The following is a 20,608-nucleotide window of genomic DNA, read 5'->3' on the forward strand; positions in this document are numbered from 1 at the left end:
AGTCCTAGTGGAGGTTGGGGCCTCTTTGTTTAAACAGTTAAAACAGACTGTAGGTTCTTTTTAGTGAAGAATATGGTCACTTTAAAAACAGCAGGAAGCAAGCTTTCTAGCTCACCTGTGCTGGCAGAGAAAAGTCTGGGAGCTGCAGGTTTAGAAAAGGCGGCAGCAAAAGGTACTGGAGGGGTATCAAGTGGTGGGAAGCTACAGTCCTATTTCAGATGAAGTGTCCGAAAGAGGAACACCACTGGTAGGTGCTAGCTTTTAAATACACAAACCTCATAGCCAACAGTGTGTCAATAGCCGATTACAAATTTAGTTTGAGATCATAGTTTGGCTGTGGCTAAATTAGATGAATAAATGAATGTGTCACTGGGCTGACAAAAGATGATTTATTTTGAGCACAATGTATCTGGAATTGGAAATGCTTAAGCTGAATAAAACACATGCAGGTGGCTAATAGTCACTTGAGTATGGTGAGTACAGGCTAGTTCTTTAATTCTATTTATTTTTCTTTTTTCCCCAAGGAAAAATTGTTTCTTTCAGGTACTTCTTACTAAGTGAAAGTGACTTCTTACTAAGTCTTAGACAATGCAGGGTATTAGCCAAGTATAGCTAAAATTTCATCTTCCTATTCGTAATCGTAAAGCTAATTTTACCTGCTTTCTAGGTTTCTCCAATCTCTCTTGGAGCTGCTTGTTAAGTTACTATTAATAATTTGATCTATTGTGTAAAGAGGCATGTAAATCCTTTTAACTGTTCATTAGGTTTTGAAAAAAGGGAGCCTATTGCTCAGCAAAACTTACCAGAAAAGAGGGAGAAGTAAATGTTAACCTGGGTAACAAAAGCGAGACAAAGGCAGCTTGTAGTAAATCTCGGCAGGTGGTGTCAACATTTGTGTTGAAAAGCCAGATGCAGCCAGATGGAAAATTGCATCTTTAACCCCTGAGGTCATAATGACATGTCATCACTTCATTTGATCCCCCTGCTAAGTGAGCTTATCATCCACCCTGCTGTCACTTCTGTTATTACTTTCATTTCCATAATAAAATTAAATTTAATTTGTCTGCTTTGCATGCCTCTTTCTTTTAGGTCAGAGCTTTTACAAACCCCTATTATACATATGGCAGCCTCTCCAAGGAGAAGTTTGACTGAATTTGTGTTATAAGTCTGAGCTTTTCTCCATCTTTCACACCTTACTTTGAGCACGAGGAGAGGAGGGAGAGGAGGAGTTTTGGGGAAACCCTCATTGTTTCATAGCTGCAGTATGGGCTGCTAAGAGCAGGGGAGTCTGGGTGTGGGTTTGCTGCAGGAGAACTTTTCCCCTTCTGCCAGAGGGGAGTTACATGTCTGTGACCCCATAGGAGTTGCGTCCTTTATAGAAGTCAAAGTATTTACCCGCTGACTCTTGCCATGCCGAGGTTCCTTTGTGCAGCCTGATGTCTTTCTCCAGTGTTTTGTATCCCCCTTTGTGCCAGTCTCTATTCATGCTGCTTTTTGTTGTCCACTGTTGTACATATGTGCCTTGTGGTAGCTGAGCTGTGTGATACCTGCTGGCCGTAGTGTGAGTGGCTAGGTGGAGGGCTGAACAACTTCCTGGAGGCCTCCTCCAGGCAGGCAGTTCAGTGCATGCTGTCCTGCGTCACTGCATAAGAGAACAATTAAGCCCATGCCGATTTTAAGTATTTTTACCTAACATTTAAATACATGCTTAGTTTGAAATGTGTAACTTTACTAAATGTGTATCTTCTGTGTTCCTGGATTTGAGGTGAAGCTGTTTATGTTCCTGGCAGTTTCCAAAGGGTTAGTCCACTTATTTATGCACAGTATACTTCTCAAAGTTTTATGGGTATGAGGAATGCAGGAGAACAAGATGTTTGATCCCATGTAATTTGATTATATTTTTCATTATCACTGTTTTTCTACTTGTTAACTTACCAGCTCACCTTTTATTCATCTGTTCTATTGCAAAAAAATTATAACATTATTTGTGTTGTGTATTGTAGTAGCTTCAACTTGCACAGTAAAGGAGATCTGTATGTTGAGAGAGATGACCTGTCTCAGTAAGCCCTTTGGAACTGTATCTGCAACTTGATTTGTTATACTGGTATATAGACCAGTTTAGTGTATGCATGCTCTCTGTACACGTGTAAATATACATGCTCCACAACCTAAGACAAATGTAATCGTGCTAATTTGGATGACTTCAGGTGTAACATGCCAGTTCAAGCATGGACTGTTTACTTTAAATAAAAATCGGGATTCCTGGTGGCATTTATACAGTCTCTGTAGAAGCTGCTGTCTTTATTGGAACTAACTAAATTAAAGTGAAGATATTCCTAAGCATGTTATGTCTGCTGCTCTTGATTTGCAGGTGAGACATACCCTAAAAGATAGGCTAGCTTCATAGGTCTGTTTTCCTTTTCATCTCTTTGTTATAATCGAAACCTAGTCCTTGTTACAACATAATTACCTAGTCTGAAGCCAGCAGGGAGTTGCTGCTTTATGTGTAGGATGTGAAGTTCTCTAAATGTAGGATTAATTACATTCACAGCATGTCATTGAGGTGATGAGATTGACTGTGATTGTTCAGCCCCCCTTTCCTTTTCCCCAGGTTTTCTGAATTACTGTTTTAATCAATATAGTGTAACGTGGGCCTGAAGAGTTAAGGCCTGATGTTGCAAAGGCATTAAGGAGCCCAAGTCTTTCAGAAAAAAATAAGATCCTTGAGATCTAGGGTTTTTACTGCCTGCGTCACATCGGATTGTGAAGTACACAGGGAATAAGGAACTCAACCTTCAGCATTGTAGTTTCAGTCCATTGTATTGGTTAAAATTTGGTAGAGGGAAGATTTATGTTCATTCTGACCTATTTCTTGGCTTTATCTGACTTTGAATGTTTATTTTACAAGTTATCTCTTTCTATTTGCAAAAGGGACCAGATTTGAGTGTGTGAGGCAGCCTGCTAACACTTTCTAAAGCATACATTTGATAATCAGGGTAGTGCTGATAGTTTGGCTGCGGTTGTGCACATTTAAAAGCACTGTACCACACTGAATCTTCAAAACCCTCTCTTCAGTTCGTATAAGTATTTACATAGCTATATAGGTCTATTACTAATTTACATTAGGTTCTCTTCTCTATAGAGCATCTTACTTATTTTCCTTGTATGTTGTTACACTTACCAGGTCGCCCATATCCTATGCTGTCCTTGCTTGTAGGGCAAAAAGCATTTGAGATCAGGTCATTCATTATAGCCTTCCTGAAAGAATTACATTAAACTTTTGCTACATTTGGGAAAATATTTTGTAGCATATAATATCTTTAGGCTTCTGTAGTCAAATATTATGATCTTCAGATGAATGCAAATGGAATTTAAGCATACATTCCACTTGTATGTTAAAATTATTTGTGAAACTGGTCATCTATCTGCAGATTGAAGAAATCTGACCTGGTTATTATTTGCTAGGATCTGGAAAACTTTGAAAAGTGATTCAAACTATGTAGAAACTATTTCTCTGTGCCATTTTTGCAGCTGTTTCTTCTTGGCATGTTTGTTTTCTTTAGTGGTTTAGGGTTTTATAAAGCTCAGTACTTGACTGTTTCATTAAGTCGTGTTCACTCTGTGGCATTGCCATGTAACGTTTGAAACTCGGGACTGTGCTGCTAAATGAGGGGTGAACAGTAACTTGTTGACTGTGTACCTCTGCTATGAAAACATTAAGGTCAGACAGGAGGATGCAGGAGCAAAATTATCTTAGAAGGTTTTCAATGATGTACTGCTAACATGATTATTAAATTTTCAATCTGTAATGGGGGGAGGAGGGAATGAATTAACAGATAAGAAAAATTAATCAGTGCTTTAAAGCATTGTCAAATGCTAGAGGAATATGCTAATTTTCAGCATCCAAGATTCAGAAGAACAAAGGTATAAGGAGTAATGCATTCTGGATGAAAATCCTGCTTCTTGGCTCTGTGGGTTTAAACCGAATTGTACAGCATGTTTAAAGCACTTCATACATTTGAGACCTTAGGAAGAATATACCTCATAGTATTGTATTTTATGTGTATTAGTTTCATGGTCAACTGTGCTCTCCTCTCTAGGTACAGTTAAAACTCTCTTGGTTTTACTTTGCCTTCACTGCTGCCTGTGTTAACCTTGGCTTAGTGAAGGCTGTAGTGATGTCAGGTTGGATTAAAAACTCTGGTATTCAAAGCAGGTGGTGCAGAGGAAAGCTGAATTGCTTTCTCGTTACTGCTTTGCCATCAGCATTGTGTTCTGATACAGCCAGTTCTGTTACTTCCCAGATAGTGTAACCACCCCATTGCCATCATCACAAAATCCCTTATTTCAGTCTGTCTTGTAGTTAGAGGATTATATTCTTCACTATACTTCTTCAATAGTATTGTCATTGTGGGTATAATAAAGCCACTTAACTCTCTGCCCCACCCCCTGCAAAACAACTTGTTGGAGTCTGGAGGTTTTTAACTTGAAGGCTGTTCTTTCCTTTGCTGTTTCATCTTCCTAAGAGCCATACAGGTATAAGGGATAAACCAAAAACTCTTGGTGCTACTTGTGGTGACGTTTTTTTCCCATAAACACAGCAAGAAACCTGTGTTTTATCTAGTTATCTGGCTTCACCCTCACTGCCCTGTGATGACTTGCTGTAATTACTGTAATTCCTTCTTAGCAGGCTTTGCAAGCTGGTGTTGCTACTTCTGGCAGCTAGTTCAGCGTGCATATGTTTGCTTACTGCCTTGTGTAATCATTACCTGCATTAGGTTTGCTTTTCATTCACTTCTTTGGCCTGTAGTGCTGTATTAACTTTCAGATGTCCCAGCTGGTTTTTGAGCTTTTACCAATAACGGGGGTGGCCACTTCAAATGGTCTGTTTGTGGTTCATTTTATGCATATTTCAGTTTACATACCACCAACCGTAGGAGTTACTAATATGTCAGTGTTCTAGGAAACATTGGAAGGCAGGGTTGTGAAAAAAGCCTGTGAAAAGACAGGCTTTTGTTGCTACGTAAAGATGATTTATTGTTTTCAGACTTTTTGTGAGTACAGTCCAGTATCTTTATCAATCGGTAAGAAAATACAGTTATGTCTTTTCAGATTAAAAATTGTGATATTAAATGTTATTTAGTTAAAGGTAGAAAATGAATTGCACAGGCAATGTGCTCAATTGAACAATGTGCATTTTAATACAGCCATGTAAAAGATGGCATATTCACAATAAAAGATTGCAGATCATAGTTATACATTGGAGAATATAAGACAGTTGAAGGCAGCAGCTCTAGAAAAATAGGCTGAGCCATGCTTGGGAATGGTTTGAACCTGAGCACCTATTTATCTCTGAAAAGGTAAGAAGGTGAGTGCAATCTTCAGCTGAAAAAGCAGAGTAGTATCATTTAGGAGAAGGAAGTGACATGACCTTAAAATAGATGATTTGTGAGACTGTGCTAAACCACAGACTAATTCTAGTGTTTATTCAAAAAGGTGTTGAAAAAAATGAGAGGATTAGGGGGAAAAGGGTTCCATGAATGTACACATCTGAATGACCTGTGTTACAGCGAGAGACCCGATAAACTCAGTAGTTTATTGATAAGAAAGTTAAAGATTGATTTGGACTTGTCTGCAGACATGATGGCACAGAGATTTCAGTTCTTAGCCATTGTTTAGTATAACAAAAAAGAACTACAAATAAAATCCATGTAGCCAAACAGGAAAAATTCAGGCAGCAGTAAGTTTTCACGTTTTGCTAGTGAAGAGTAATTACGAGGTGGCTCATTCTCCCCACTGGAGAGAGAGAGAATGAGTTGGGTCATTCTGTACTGTCTTACTTGTTTCCATCAAGATAGCCTAGCTAAAAGACCTCATGGTTCCAACACTAGCTATGGATCTGGTGCAGAAAGTATTTGAGATTCTGTGCAATTTATTATGCTACTAAAACAGCCTTTTCTAATTTTACAAGAGGAAATGCTGTCAGTTTCCTTAAAACTTAGATAAGGGTTTGCCAATTTATCAAAGAGTATGTTGGCTGTTGGTGCCCAGATTTATTTATTTTCATCCCAAGTCATCTGCTCTTAATCCTTAGATCTCCATTCTTTGATTTAAAAATAGTAACTAATAATTTGCAAGCACGTTATATGTCTCCTGTTTCATTGTTTTGATGCATGTTTTAATACAGTTTCTTTTTGTTTACTGTCATCCCGAGCTGCCATGCCTCTCATTAAATGTTGCATCTTATTTAAGGCCCAAGCTGTCACTTCAATTGTCTGTAAAGCAGTAGGTGCATGTAGAGCACTTTGTAAATAACAATACCCAAGTAATGTAATATGCTGACTTAAGAGGCTTAAAGCAAAACACTGTTAGCCCTGAAGGCTGAAAAAGGTGATAGACAGGTGGATAAAATACCAGAAGTTCCCCTTTATATATGTTTTAGCAAGCCCTGTAAAACATGGATTTTTAACAAGGGATTTAATCTCTCCTCCCAGCTGCTAGCTGCAGTTTCCTTTGATGTTTTTCCTCTCCTTTCCACTGTTGCTTTTTCCTATTTATTCCATCGCTTTTCTATAGCTCATATTCCTTCAGGCTGGGTCTGAATGCACCTTGCTGTGGGTAGAGAAGGCAAAGAAGAAAGCATTTTTTTTTTTTTTCCCTCTCCGGCTACTGCTTTGATTTTCCAAAGTTGTTGGGAGGCAGTTCCTCTCTGCCTGCAGAAGGGTCAGTGATCTATGTCATGTCTTTTCAGTCAGCACGTCTCAGCTGTCTCCTCTTCTGTTTTGACTAGGGGAAGGATGAGCTTGTGTGGTTGTTGCCTCTCTAAGCAGGTGGAGTGTGCAGCTGTGATCAAAGTGGGAAACTGATTTGCAGGCTGATAATGTCTTCCTATTTTGTTTCCAACCTTGTCAGTAGCTAGCTTGGTCTCTTCCACCTGTCCCTTGCAGTGATTGCCCCATGAATTTCAAGGCAGAACAGTGGTAGAATGAGAGAGGAAACCAGCATGGAATGAGGTGGTAACTTTGCCTGTGGCCTAATGCCTGCTCTCCACTATTCCCTGGGAACATCTTGCAAGAATTGGGCCATGGCCTACAAGTTGTCCTGTTGTGGCCAGGAAGGCAGATCTCCAGCCAATTCAGTGGAGGGTGGTGCTATTAGTAGTAGTATTAATTACTGTTATTTGTAAGAGGCATGATCATGCTCTGGAGTATCTGATACCAGGTGTCCTATAAACACAGCAGGGTGTGGGGTGAGAGGATGGGAACAGGCCATTCGGTTTATGCGCTTGCAAAAAATCTGCTTTCATGCCAGGAGTTTGTAAGATGCTCAGATTTGGTGTCTTATGTTTGCATTGTTTGAATTGAAAATGGATTGTGAGTGGGAAGGCTACAGGTGGTGGTCTCCCTTCAAGTGTTAAGGATCTCGGTCACAAGCAATGGAGCAGTGTCAGAGTTAAAACTATGATCAACCTGACTAGGACTTCTGTTGTTTGGTGGTTAAATTCCATTGTAAAGGGGTAGGATCGTGCTGGAGTAATGTGTTTGTAATTGTGCCTTTAAGCCTGTCCATTGTCATTGTTGTTTTTGTAATACATGACTTTACTAGCATTACTCTGACACCGAAATTCGTATTTTCTGCACTGCTTTGTGTAAGTACCTTTCACTCCCATATTGTAATACAAATTGTGTAATTTACAGTGTTAAGAGTGCTGTCTTCTAGATCACCAGCAGTGATGAAGACCAAATTCTAGGTAATGGCAGTCAAGAAATTTGAGGGAGACAGGGCTATTGTAGAACAATTGTCAGTGTTCCATTTCTGTAATGTAGCCAGTACTTTCTATCACATTATAAAATCTGTTCCTTTCCTGCTGTCTCTTCTGTGGTGAGTTATCTATTCATCTTTCATTATTTGTATTTATCATATGTAACTTTGGAAGCTGTGCCATTGTTAAATGTTTGGACTGGCTGCAACTTTCTGAAGCTATTTTGGCAACAGTGAGCTGCTTCTAAGCTCAGTTAAAGTATTCTTAAAACATATAAATACTGTTCAGATTCTTTTTATAGTCCAATATTAATTCCAAGTCTGTTTTCTCTTAGGAATATTTTCATAGGATCAGCTACATAACTAAGCTGTACTTGATTTCTTTTATAATCCATGATTATAAAAGTTTGGTTTCAACTTATCAAAAAGACCAAGTAATGAAAATAAGATGTTAAATTAGAAAGCTTTATCTTTTTCTTTTTTTTAAATATTTATAAATGTAAAGTTCAACTCATGCAGTATTTAGATCAGTATGAAAGAAGTACTGTGGAATTTCAGAATAAATAGGGAGGGAAAGTCACTTGAAATACTCAGACTTATTAACATAAAAGAAGTTGCTTAAATTCAAACGATGGTGCTGTGGTTTATATTTGATTTATGGTTAACAAACTGTAATACTTTAAGCTATGTAGATAGCAGTTCATGTTTACAAGGCTGCAAGTTGGATTGCAGTGTAAGTATGTCGTTCTCTTAGTTTCAGAATTCGTTTAATGCTTTTTTAAAAGCCAGAATTTCAAGATGAAAGCATCGTATGTTCCCCTTAAACCCACTGGATTCTTCCACATTAGCCATTGTTCTTTGGTGCAGGACTGCTTTTTGTCACTTGAAGATAAGTGGTGGGTTTCTCTTGTCAAAAAGAGTCTCTTTTATACTGGATTTCTGCTCTTCTAATCCCATCAATTTTAAGTGGTGGCATCGTGCTTACATGGAGATGTATTTTCTAGACTTCTTTCTGAACCCAGTGCTCTCTTTTCTTATAGTGTGGTTTTCCTATGTTTAAGATAAAGATTTTGTGTGCAGTTAATGCTTTTCCAGTCCCTACTTTGTCTGATGTCTACAAGGGAGGGAGCAAAAAAAGATGCTATGAACTTCTACAAACCCAAGCTTTGTGCCCTAATCTCTTCACCACATCGTTTGACCAGGCAAGAAGCAGCATAAGCAGCAGCTGGTTTTAGCACTGAGCGTGGTTGGTACGTGCATGTCATGGCTTCCTAGTGAGCCAATGCACGATAGCTGTGTTCTGCTGTTCTTATGAGGGTCATTACTTACACCTCTGCTTATTTTCATCAGATATGTAGGAATGTAAAGATTTATTTTATTTTTTTTTTAAAACTCTAGTTGCTCTTAAATTTGATTGAAGTTGCCTGGTTTCCAAGAGTTGTTAGAAAGGAAATAATTAACAGTATAACTTGTAAGCCTAAGCTACTCAGGCTAAAACCCAGAATCCATCCTCTTGAGAAGTGGAAAGAATGAGTTCTTACCTGCAGTTGCATCAAATATCTTGAACAGACTGAGCACATTTTATTTTAGCAGCTGGCTTTTCATAAGGAAGTATAGAAATGAAGCAGACTTTAGTGGTGTATGTGTTTCTTTCCTATGAAGACAATGGTTAATCTAGTACTACATCATGTGAACAAATATCGCATTATTTCTGTTGTGTTTACACTCATCTGTCTCTTTTTTTGCTGCAGATATGTAGAAGATTAGTTAAAGTTTAGGTCAATTTTTACCTGACTCCTGAAGAAAATGGTCCTGTTTCTCCTTCACTAACACATTAAGTTCAGCTTTGTTCTTATATTATCTTCCATACTCGTTGGTCAGAGCTGATGAGATTTTAATGGAGTTAGTTACTGGTTCTGCCACTTACTATAAAAATGTATAATAAACCAAGCATGTGAAACTGTTGAGTGGTGCTGTTTGTGTTTCTCTCTGTTAATGTACTACCTAGTCTGTGATACTTTCAGATCTCATAAGCCAGGTAGGGTTATAATGAGCTAACCAGCTAATGAAGGCTGGAAAAGGACTTAGTAAATGTTGCGTGTTCATCTTTCTGTTTAATTGATGCAATAATGAATTTTGTGGCTAGAGGTGCCATTTTTGAAAAGGGATGTAAAATAGGTTTTAGACTTTTCTGTTCATTACGAACCTATGGCATTTTCTGTGCATGGTGCAGGTATGAGAGTATTAACTGTGCTCTTTAGAATGAGGGTTGTTTTCTTTCCATGAGAGGGTTGCCCTGTGGTTCAGGTGCCATGTGTATTTTCTTTTTCACCTCATGCCTTAAACTTCATGGTAGTATCATTACGCTTTGTTAAGTTTTAGCCATGTTCCACCGTAGAGAATTAACTGCGTTCCCAGAGGCTGGATGAAGTAAAAGTTTCCCCAAGCTTGTGGGGAATGGGGGTAAAGGCGTGTATGAGGTACTTCACACCAAAATGAGTGTGAAGTTACATTCCTTGTCATAGTCTGTAATATGCAGTGTGTGCAGATAGGCAAAGAGATTGTCACTGTTAACACTTACCAAGACTACAGGCTTTCTGCTATGCATTTCTTTCAGAACTTATTTTGGAGTAATTTAGTTCACTGATTCTGAGCTTGCTTTTTCAAAACCACTTCACTATGGTTGGAGGTCATGGACTAGTGTATAACTTGAAGCACTCCTTAGGAGTAAGCTTGAAAGTGAAATAAAAATGGTGAAATATAGCATCTCCTATAAAACACATGCTAAAAGGTATAATTGAGACTTAGCCTCTTATCTCCAGGCATGTTCTGAGGCTCATGTTCTTTTGTAACCCATGACTTCTAAAGAGTAGATTTGGCAAATGGAAGGTGTGTTTAGTGTGATGAGTTTCTTATTGCAGCTGGATGTCCATTTGTAAAGATTCTTTTCTGACCTAATTTCATTAGTCAACCATTTACCTTTTTTTTTTTTTTTTTTTTGGTGCATGTTTACTTTAGATGTTTCTACATTAATGAAGTGTGCTTTTGCATTCAATGCCATCACCATTGTTGCTTCTGTGTTTTACCAGTCAGGGTTGATCAAACTTAGACTCTTTCAAGTCTTGAAAATTTTATTAAAATCAAATTGCCTTTCAATTCTATGTCATAAGATTTCAGTTGTTATATTATTTTCTTCTTTCTAGCTGTTTGAAACCGTATCTCAAGTGTGGAGGGATGTTTGGCTTTGTTAGGTGCCTTTCTGAAGGAAGCACACTACTGTTGGTCTAAAGCCCAGAAGTTTAAATTATGTTACAGCAGTTCAGAGTATCCGTGTCTTCCCCCACATTATCTCCCCCTCTGAGTGTCAGAATATCCTGTTCCAGTGACTTACAGTGTTGCCTGTCAGGCAACAATTCTTACTTCAGGAGACTTCCCTCAAAAATCATCAGTTTGGTTGCTCAAGCAGCTATGGAGGACTAGAGAGAACACCTGGATTTTAGATGGAAGAGCGATTTATTTTCCTCTCAAGTATATATAAGAATAGTTGGGTGCTTCGTCAGTTGTGTCATTCTTGCATGAGCTTACTTTCTTACCTTTTGGTATTGTGGTTGGCTGTGCCTTCTGCTTTGAGGGAGCTTAAGTAGTAGACTTACTGCCATGGGATTATTGATTTTCATCAAGATCATGACAGAGTTCCTGTGGGAAGTTAGTGTTGGCATTATCAAGGGACTGAACACTGAACATCGTCTCTTGATACCCCTTGTGCCTGGGCAGACAGTGATGGATAGAATCCAGCTAGAACCACTCTGGGCAGTGGAAAAATAAGATGATCTGAAGGCTCTGGAGAGTCTGCCCTTTTTGCAGGTGCCCTTTTGTTCACCAGTGACAGTCCATGTAGCAATGTCAGCTGTGTCCTATTGCAGCCTGTCTTCAACCAGTCTTGTGGCAAGGCAGAAAATTTCATTATCCCTTATAGTTTAACTGTAATTTCAGTCATTCACTGTCTTGCAGATACTAAACTTACATGTTCTCTGTATCTGGACTGCTGAGGCTCTACTTTGGGATAATATCTGGTGATATCTGAGACAATATTAACTCTGGAATTGTCTTAATACTTATGATGCCTCTGGCTAAAAGAATAATTGTGGGAAATTGTGAGCAATGCTGCCAGGTATGTAATTTGGAACACATTTAAAGTGGTTATACTCTTGACTGGTTGTATTGCTTGTTATCTTATCTGATTTATCTAAGAAAGAGGGTGTCTATGAAACTTTCTCTCATGTAAGTCTGAGTTTTGTCAGGCTGTGTTGAGAAATGTAGTTTAATTATAGACTGCCGCTTTCTCCTTTTATTTGGTAGCTTCTCATACAGTAAATACATAAAATTAAGGCAGGTGGGAATATCTCATGATCCTGCAGACAGAAAGCCTTTTGCTTAATGCAACAACTTCGCTATTAGATGGATTCTATGTGTCCAGAGCTCCTGCATTCAATAGCTGCCCTTTTTATATTTATCAGCCCTGCTGACTAGCACAGCATCCTGCTAGTTGGTGTTTGAATGCATCTCAAGGACTTTCAGGGCTACCAGGAGGTGGCTGTGTAACAATGGGACAGATCTGTTTTCGTATTTGGTGTAACATATGACACTGCAAAGGCATGTCTGCACTTGAAGCATCTACTGTTTCTGCGAGATTTGTTTATCTTGCCTGTAAGGTGTAAAGATAATTAAAGTGGTTTACCCTTAAAATGGGGCTTGTCAGCCCTGTAGAGCCAGGTTAGAGCACTGCTAGCATGGAGGACTGATTCCCATTATAATATAGTGAATAGCCCTAACCACATTCAAACAACCTAATATAGCAAGACTTAAGTTGATTCCAAGATTAGTTAGGGTTCAGCTTAGTTCCAGGACCAGTTAGGTTGCATTCAAGCACTAGGCTGATAATCAAAGCTTTTAGCCGTGATTTTGATGTACAGGTTCCCATGCTTGCTTTTGTGTTGTGCTTGGGCAAGAACAGCTCAATCTGCCATGAGAGCACTTGCATGCTGTACACTGACTTGATTGTGATTGAGCCAGGGGAGATAATAAGAACGTTCTGTTGTATTTTGCTATGTCTTACACCTAGTTTACACTGTGTACTTCAGAAAACTTATGAGGCAGTAGAAATAATGCTTCTATTGTTTACAAAACAAAAGCAAGCTAGAGCTTGTGCCTGTGCAAGAAAAGTCATTTTTCATTCCATGGTGAAATATTACTGACTCCTGCTTTGAAAGGCTGTGCTGCCAATTTGACTGTCTACTGCCATGTTTGCAAATACTCTGTGCAGTGTTTCAGATATGTAACTCCCGTGCCATGATGGAGTATGCGGTGTCTCCCATCATAAAGAATATTTCCATGTTTTCAGGTACTCTGAGTTTTGTTTGTTTACTTTTTTCAATGTAACTAAACTGCTAAAGCAAGAGAATTGGATGTAAGGCAAATACCAGGCAGAAGGAAAGGCCTGGCCCATTAACATTCTTTCTTAAACCTTTTCTTTTTGTAGTGCTATTGCTGACTAATGGACGTAGCATATACAGAAGCATGATTACTTATTTTAACTATTGGGAAGAAGTAGTGGATTTCGTGGCTGGATGTATCCCTCAAGTCCTGCATTTATTTTTTACTTTCTATGGCTAGGTTGACTTTCTTGTCTTCCCTTCCAGCTTATGTTAAATGTTCCTTGGAAGCAGTCAAATCCTTGATGTATGTCTTCTGTGAGACCTTTTTCTCACAGCTCTGTGTTACGGAGATAGGAGCTGTCTTGATTCATAAGATCCTAGTGCCCTCTGTACTCCTTGGAACAGAAGGCAGAACCAAAGCTCTTAGGAGCATTAATCTTGAACTGGAGAAGTTGTGTCCTGCTCTCCTCCCACCCTGGCTGCTGCTTATATCTCAGCATTGCAGTCAGTTCCTATCACCATCGCTTCTCTTCATGCTGCCACAGGCGGGCTTTGCTGTAAAACCAATGATTCCCTTTCTTGTTGCCATAATCCTCCTTTTTCCCTTGTTTATCGATCTCCCTTTATTTTCTAAATCTCATGTGATTATTTTTTCTTTTCACCCTGGTTTTACTCTTTAATCTGAAATCTGTGGAAGAAGATTTTTTTCTTCTTCTAGCACTCGGAGAGACTCTCCTGTGCCTAGACAAGGCCTACAGTAGTCCTGTTTTGAAATCTAAATTCCAGACTACCTGGACAAGCCCTGAGATGCTGTTGTTATCTGTTCCTCAAAGTTAAACATTAAACAAAACATGCATCTGCTCAGTTTAACCTGTAATTAAACATTTTCCTTAAGCAACTGATATCGTGATAACTAATAATTATCATGTGTAGCACCTTTAAAGCTTATTATGCATGTTTGTGTAAGAACATTAGCACCATAATAATGCAGTATCATTACCACACATGTGCCTACTGAATGAGCATGTCTGAAAGTAATCATGCGATTCCATTAATCATACTTGAAAAATTGCAGTATTTGCTGTCTAATCTCTAAAACACTCCTCAAAAGATTTTGGAAACAGCAGGACATGTTTACTGAAGTCTCTAATACATGATATCTCATTTCTGATGTCTCATTTTTGTTTCCTCAATTGTTGCCTGTCTTTCAGCTAGAAAAATGATTAGCTCAGAGACCCATAGTCTCGTGTTGAAAGCATTTCCATGTTCTGATTTTTATGTTGTTTGCCTTGTTTTCTGTCCAGAAAGTGCTGCCACCTTTTCTTAAGGCTGAAATGAAAATGCATTCCTGAAACTCAGTTTTCCTTGGTATTGGGTAATTGCCTTAAACAAGAAGGACAGATAGCTAATTCTAATTCTGTTAGTTAGAGGAAAGCAGGGGAGGGAAAGCAAGCTGTTCTTCAAGTCCTCTTTTTTTTTTTCCCCCTTTTTAATAGAAGGTTTGAAAGTTGGGGAGTGGGATTTTCTGCTTTTAGGTATAAATTTGTCAAGAGCATGACAGTTTTGTTTCTTGTATTGCAATGAAAGCTCTGGAAGAGACTTAATGGCCAGAGTGAAAGTTGGGAAGAAACATGTAGCCTACTAAGAAATCTGAGTAACTGAAAAGGAGACTTTTTCATGCTATTTAAATCAAATACCTGATGTGGCTTAGAGCTAAGAAAATTAGTAAAATATTCTGTTTCTCAAATTATCTATTAGAAGATTCCTACTGTGGTTGACCTAACGTGGTCATTGATAGTGTACAAAGAAGGTCTGCCCCACTTCCCCTGTCCTGAAACATGCTGGCTGGTAATTCATGGACTGTATCCTTGTGCATGGTTTTGGCAGTCACACTGCTCCATGGGACCACGGCATGAGAAAGCTGAAGTAAGGCAGTTGCGGAGGTTAAGAGGACAGATGGAATTGTTGGCCTTTGCAGGCATTTACTTATCCAAGCAGAGTATCTGCTTGTTCTGTGATTGTTAGAAGGGAAGAACAGGCTGTTTAATCAATGGCTTTTTTTTTCTGTAATCCTTTGTAAAGATAAAAAGCATGTCCTCTCTCAGTAGTTCTATCAAAACCTTGGGGAAAAAGGACTAAACGTGAAACTTGAAGCCACAGTTGGTTTGTGAAATCAATTATTGTCATTGTTTTGATGTGTATTTTGGTCACTCCAAAGGAATTAACCCTAGGTTTTCAGGCTAAGAATTCCTTTTGCAGTTTTACAGTTACCCAGTAGGACTGGTGTCTGTCTGTATCTGTTAGGCTCCAGCCTTTTCACTTCTTCTCTTTGAACTCATTGATAAAACCCCATTTGTGTATAGAGTGATGAAACACTTGCTGCTTTAGAGAGGCCATTCTTTTATCTGTCAGTAGGACTACATCTAATTTAGTAACATAATGTGTGTTGAGTCAAATCAGTCTATCACTGTACGTTTTCTTCCTTAACACTAGGCATTAAGTAAAATGGAGCACAGTGAAGTATTTATTAGTGCCAGAAAGTACATGATGCCGTACATCTCCTTAATACTTGATTCAGTTATGTGACATGTTTCTATATCTAACATGTTAACTGCGTTATAAGAGAACAGTAAAAGAGGAGGGGAGGATTTTAAGGGAATGATTTCAAGGACTGAGAATATCTGGCAGGAAAAAGTATTAATGAAAAATCAGAAATAGGTAAAATTCAAAAAATACACAGAGGCTTTGGAAACAAAGTGACAGACGTGACAGAAGAGGTGAGAGGACAAACAGCACTTTCAAAGTTTATTTGCTATCTATAATGACAGTAGTAAAATGGGTAGGTGAGATTGAGGTGGCTGGAGCTGAAGATGTATCACCAGAGGAAATTGTTGTGCCTGCAGTTAGTTGCTCAATGAAATTAAAGAGAACTACCTATAAAATGGGTATAAACCATTGTTCTCTGTCACAAGACACATGTAGATTTTAAAGCTCAATTGTGTACTTGTGAACAGTCAGGCAATAGGACAGTAAAAAGGGTTGTACTTTCATATTATTAACAGCTCTCACAGGGGAAGGGGATGCATGCACACACACATAGAATCACAGAATGGTTTGGGTTAGAAGATACTTTAGAAACCATCTAGTTCCAACCCCCCCTGTCACGAGTGGGGGCACCTTCCATAACACCTTCCACTAGACCAGATTGCTCCAAGCCTCGTCCAACCTGGCCTTGAACACTGCCATGGATGGGGCAGCCACAGCTTCTCTGGACAATCTGTGCCAGCACCTCACCACCCTCACAGGGAAGAACTTCTGCCTAATATCTAATCTAAATCTCCCATCTTTTAGTTTAAAGTCATTCCCCTTTGTCCTGTCCCTACGGGCCCGTGTAAAATGTCCCTTTCCAGCTTTCTTGTTGGCCCTTTTAGGCACTGGGAGCTGCTTTCAGTTCTCCCAGGAGCCTTCTCTTCTCCAGGCTGAACAAGTCTGGCTATCTCAGCCTGTCTCCAGAGCAGAGGTGCTCCAGCCCCCTTATCTTCACGGCCTCCTCTGGACTTGCTCCAGCAGGTCCATGTCCTACCTATATTGGGGCAAGTCCAGAGCTGGATGCAGGACTGCAGGTGGTGTCTCACGAGAACATGGTAGAGGAGGAGACTTCCCTTCCTTGACCTGCTGCTCACACCCCTTTTGGTGCAGCCAGGACATGGTTGGTTTCTGGGCTGCAAGCGCACTGCCTGCTCATGCTGAGCTACTTTCTCAACCAACACCCCTAAGTCCTTCTCCTCAGGGCTGCTCTCAATCCATTCTCCCCCCATCCTGTATTTGTGCTTGGGATTGCCATGAGCCACATGCAGGACCTTGCACTTGGCCTTGTTGAACTTCATGAAATTGACACTGGCCCACTTCTCCAGCCTGTCCATGTCCCTCTGGATGGCATCCCTTCCCTCCAGAGAACATGCATAGGTATAATTAGAAGAAGGAAAGATAGTGTTTTAAAAGCAAAGCAAAATGCTTTCTGAAAGGGATATAAACGTGTGACTCGGGGTAGATACCAGCTTCTCACCAGTGTGTTCAAGAAGCAACTTTCCCCGCAAGCCTCTTACTCTGTTACCACCTACTGCAGGGCTTCATGAACCTTCTGTTTATCACTTGGCTTTTCTTTTCATGTATGGAACAGGGAGAATGCGTTCTGTGTTCCCAATTAGGTTGGCAGTTTCTCAAATTCTCTGTAACTTTTGAAGAAAAATTTCAAGTTCTTGACAAAAATAAAATGGAAATGTCTCATCAAACAGAACAAACTAGAACAGTGTTAAGTAAGCAACTTTTTAGGATTTGGTACCCATGTTTATATTGGAGGCTGCTGGGATATAATGTTGTGATTTAATTTCTAGTTTCAGATTTAAAAATCCTAGAAATAGAAGATTTTCTTTGTTGCTTCAGTTACTTCTGGTAAACACTTACTTCTTAGTTTTCTAAGTCTGTGGGTTGGACTAAGGAAGCTTAGTATGTTTTATTCCAAGTTTAGCTTTTGAATGTTATGCTGTCTGTGTAAAAAAGAATCTGCATTGACTTTCCCTTCCCCCACTTTTAAATACAATTCCTTTAGGAGGAAAAAAAAATGATGTGTCTATGTTATACTGAGTAATTATGCCCCCTGGGAAATAGAATATAAAGATCTTTAAAATCATTCAACTGAGAGAACAAGCACTTTAACTTTTGCCTCGCAGGAGTCATGTATTACATTATCAGCTACTTGCTCCAGTGTCAGTGTGTCATGCCTTGCAGGTTAGCAGGTTTGGCAGAGGAAATGAAACCCAGTCAGTTACTGCAGGATTTATAGTAGACCTGCTGTTGCAGGAAGTGGTGAAAAGTTGATTGATAGTCTGAGGCAAAACTCTACAACAAGAAACAGGATGTATGTTTGTTATTTTATACTCCTTTTCCCTTTACCCTCCCCCTTTACCCTGCCCTCCCCCTCATTTCAAGGCACTGTCTTACTTCTTGTTCTCTCTATTTATAAATCCATGATGTACATTTCTGGTAAAGCATGTGCTGACTTCAAAACACTTGAGGAAATGGTTATGGCTGTACCAAAGATTGGAAGCTGACGTAGCATGCCTCATGTATCAGAGGTGTTTATCTAAATGAATTGTTTTTCAGCTGACTTGTAAGTGAAAGATAAAGCACATCTACAGGCAGCACTGAACATCTCCTGTTACCATGGGTGCACCAAGCTAGCTTTAAAAGGAGGAGGGTATATCACCGTGATGGACCTGATCAGCTATATTCTATCAGTTCATCTGCATTTAACAGATGTATGTGGAAGGGTAGTAAACCAAAATGATTTTGCTGCATATAAACTTAATCCAGCAAGCCAAGTACTGCAGAATTTGCTGCTAGCAGCAATCCTGAAAAGGTCTGTTTTCCCTTACTGTGCAGTGCTGAAACATCAAAGAAGCACTATCTTTTCTGAAAGTGTCACCATAGACTTTCAGTGGGGTATGGTCTAGCCTTGTGGGAGAAGGTTAACCAAAATAATAGTAATTATGAATATGTTTGATCTCCCCCCTCTCCCTCTGTAGCATCTACTTTTACAATCATAATTGAAGGAGAAAGTTGTCCGCAAACTAAGCAAATAGTAGGAATGTTTAAGATATGTGTTCTTGTTATCAGATGGGAAAGTTCTGTTTGTAAGGTCTGTATCTTGTTCTTTGTTAAAGGTCAAAAAAGTTGGCTGCACTCTCTGAATCCTTGCAAAAAACCACGCTCACTAAGTCCCACATAGGATTTGAGCTAGAAGAGCTGGAAGTGGCAGCAGTGCTGGTACAAGAGGAAGAGAGCATGTTAAAAGCTGCTGGCAGAGTTTCCAGGCAACAGCTGCCTTCCTCTGAGTCGGAGACAAGTGACTCTGAAGAATCAAGCAGTACTTCATCTGAGACAGAAGGCTCTGATTCAGATGAGCCAGAGTCCTCAACCAGTGAAGATGGGGAAATAAATTCTGTACAAGACGCGCTTCAAGAGGAGAGGACAGCTCCACTTACTGACTGTAATGGATTAAGGCAGGGCACAAACACTTCGACGTCTGAGGTTAGTGATGAAAAATCAAAGGTTTCTTTGCAATCTATGTCTCCTCCTGGAAAATTGATAGAGGAATTAGAAAAGCAAATGCACACTGCAATTAGACTTTCAGAACAGCCTGAAGGATTGGCTACTCCAGGCTGCATTTTACTGGAACAAGAAGAAAACCATGTATCTGAACCTGACAGACTTTCAGAAGATACTGATGGGAAGGGAAATTACTTAGAGGTGTCTTCAAAGACAAATCCATTGCTTTTTCTTTGCAGTACAAATGAAGATGAAGACTAAAGGACTGTGTTAGGACACAGTGTGACCCACTAGCAATGCAGCTCATTGCTATAATGAGGTGTTCCCAAGGCTATCTTGAGCTGCAGAAAGAAGTGGGTATTTTTCTTCTTTGTTGTGTTGACAGTTTGGAGGACAAGACTGCTTTGAAAAGAATTGATATGACTCTATGATGGATACCCTCATTGTTACATTTTTCAGTCCTAGATTTGATCTCTACATGTGGGAACGTGTAATTTCAGTAAACTTCTAGAAACAGTTTCCATTATCTTATTTGGTAGTAGAATGATGTCCTAATCAAATACAACTGAAATGATTTGTAGCATCATTTTAGTTATCTTTAGCTATTGGCATTTACTTGAAAAATATCCTCATTATGTTAGTATGAAGTTGTTTATGACATTTTGCTGCATAGCTCTTAAAAAAAATGGTTATAACTTTAGAAGTCTGAATAGTGTTAAAAAATATTTTTAAGTATATATTTTCTATTTTTTGTACCAAATAAAGGAATTTGTCATCAGTGCAGGAAGGGTTATACCTTATATTTCTGCAGTTTTTACATTATTTCCATAGTTTTGTCATGTATTTATTCTTTTGTGCTGTTTTGAAACCTTTTAAAAGATTTCCATGTGTGGACACTGCTATTGCTCTTTAAAAACCAGAAATCCTAATTGTTTCTTTCTTTCTGCATATACTCTTAATATCACCACAGTAATATTAATCAAATTGAAGAAATAACATGGTACAGTGGTCTTGACTATAGGACTGAAAGCAAACCTGTGCTGTCTAGACCAGGCTTTGCTACTGGTGTTTCATGTAGTTTTGCCTCATTTGCTCGGTTTTGTCTTTATAGTGTTAAAATAATCCAATCAGTCAATATATTTATGCTAATTTCTGTTAACTGTAAATGGGTTCTTAAAACCAGGTGGCTACTGCAAATTCTATGCTGGTCGTCAGTCTCTACAGAAGGATTTGGGAGGGAGGCAGGATGGGACATGGACCACCAGGTTTGCTTCTCATGTCTGACAGAACAAGAGCCCCTGATT

The 20,608-nt window shown here is 39.1% G+C and overlaps 1 protein-coding gene across 1 annotated transcript in view; it reads left to right on the forward strand.

Annotated features, from left to right (window-relative positions):
* The window catches only part of SHQ1 (SHQ1, H/ACA ribonucleoprotein assembly factor), a 50,085-nt gene extending 30,520 nt beyond the window's left edge, over window positions 1-19,565 (forward strand). The window contains exon 11 of the mRNA XM_010018892.1: window positions 18,920-19,565. Coding sequence (XP_010017194.1) covers window positions 18,920-19,565 — 646 coding nt within the window. The remainder of the gene's footprint in view (window positions 1-18,919) is intronic.
* Window positions 19,566-20,608: the final 1,043 nt, after the last annotated feature.

This window comes from Nestor notabilis, unplaced genomic scaffold (assembly GCF_000696875.1).
Source record: "Nestor notabilis isolate BGI_N333 unplaced genomic scaffold, ASM69687v1 scaffold2967, whole genome shotgun sequence".
Classification (NCBI taxonomy): Eukaryota; Metazoa; Chordata; class Aves; order Psittaciformes; family Psittacidae; genus Nestor; species Nestor notabilis.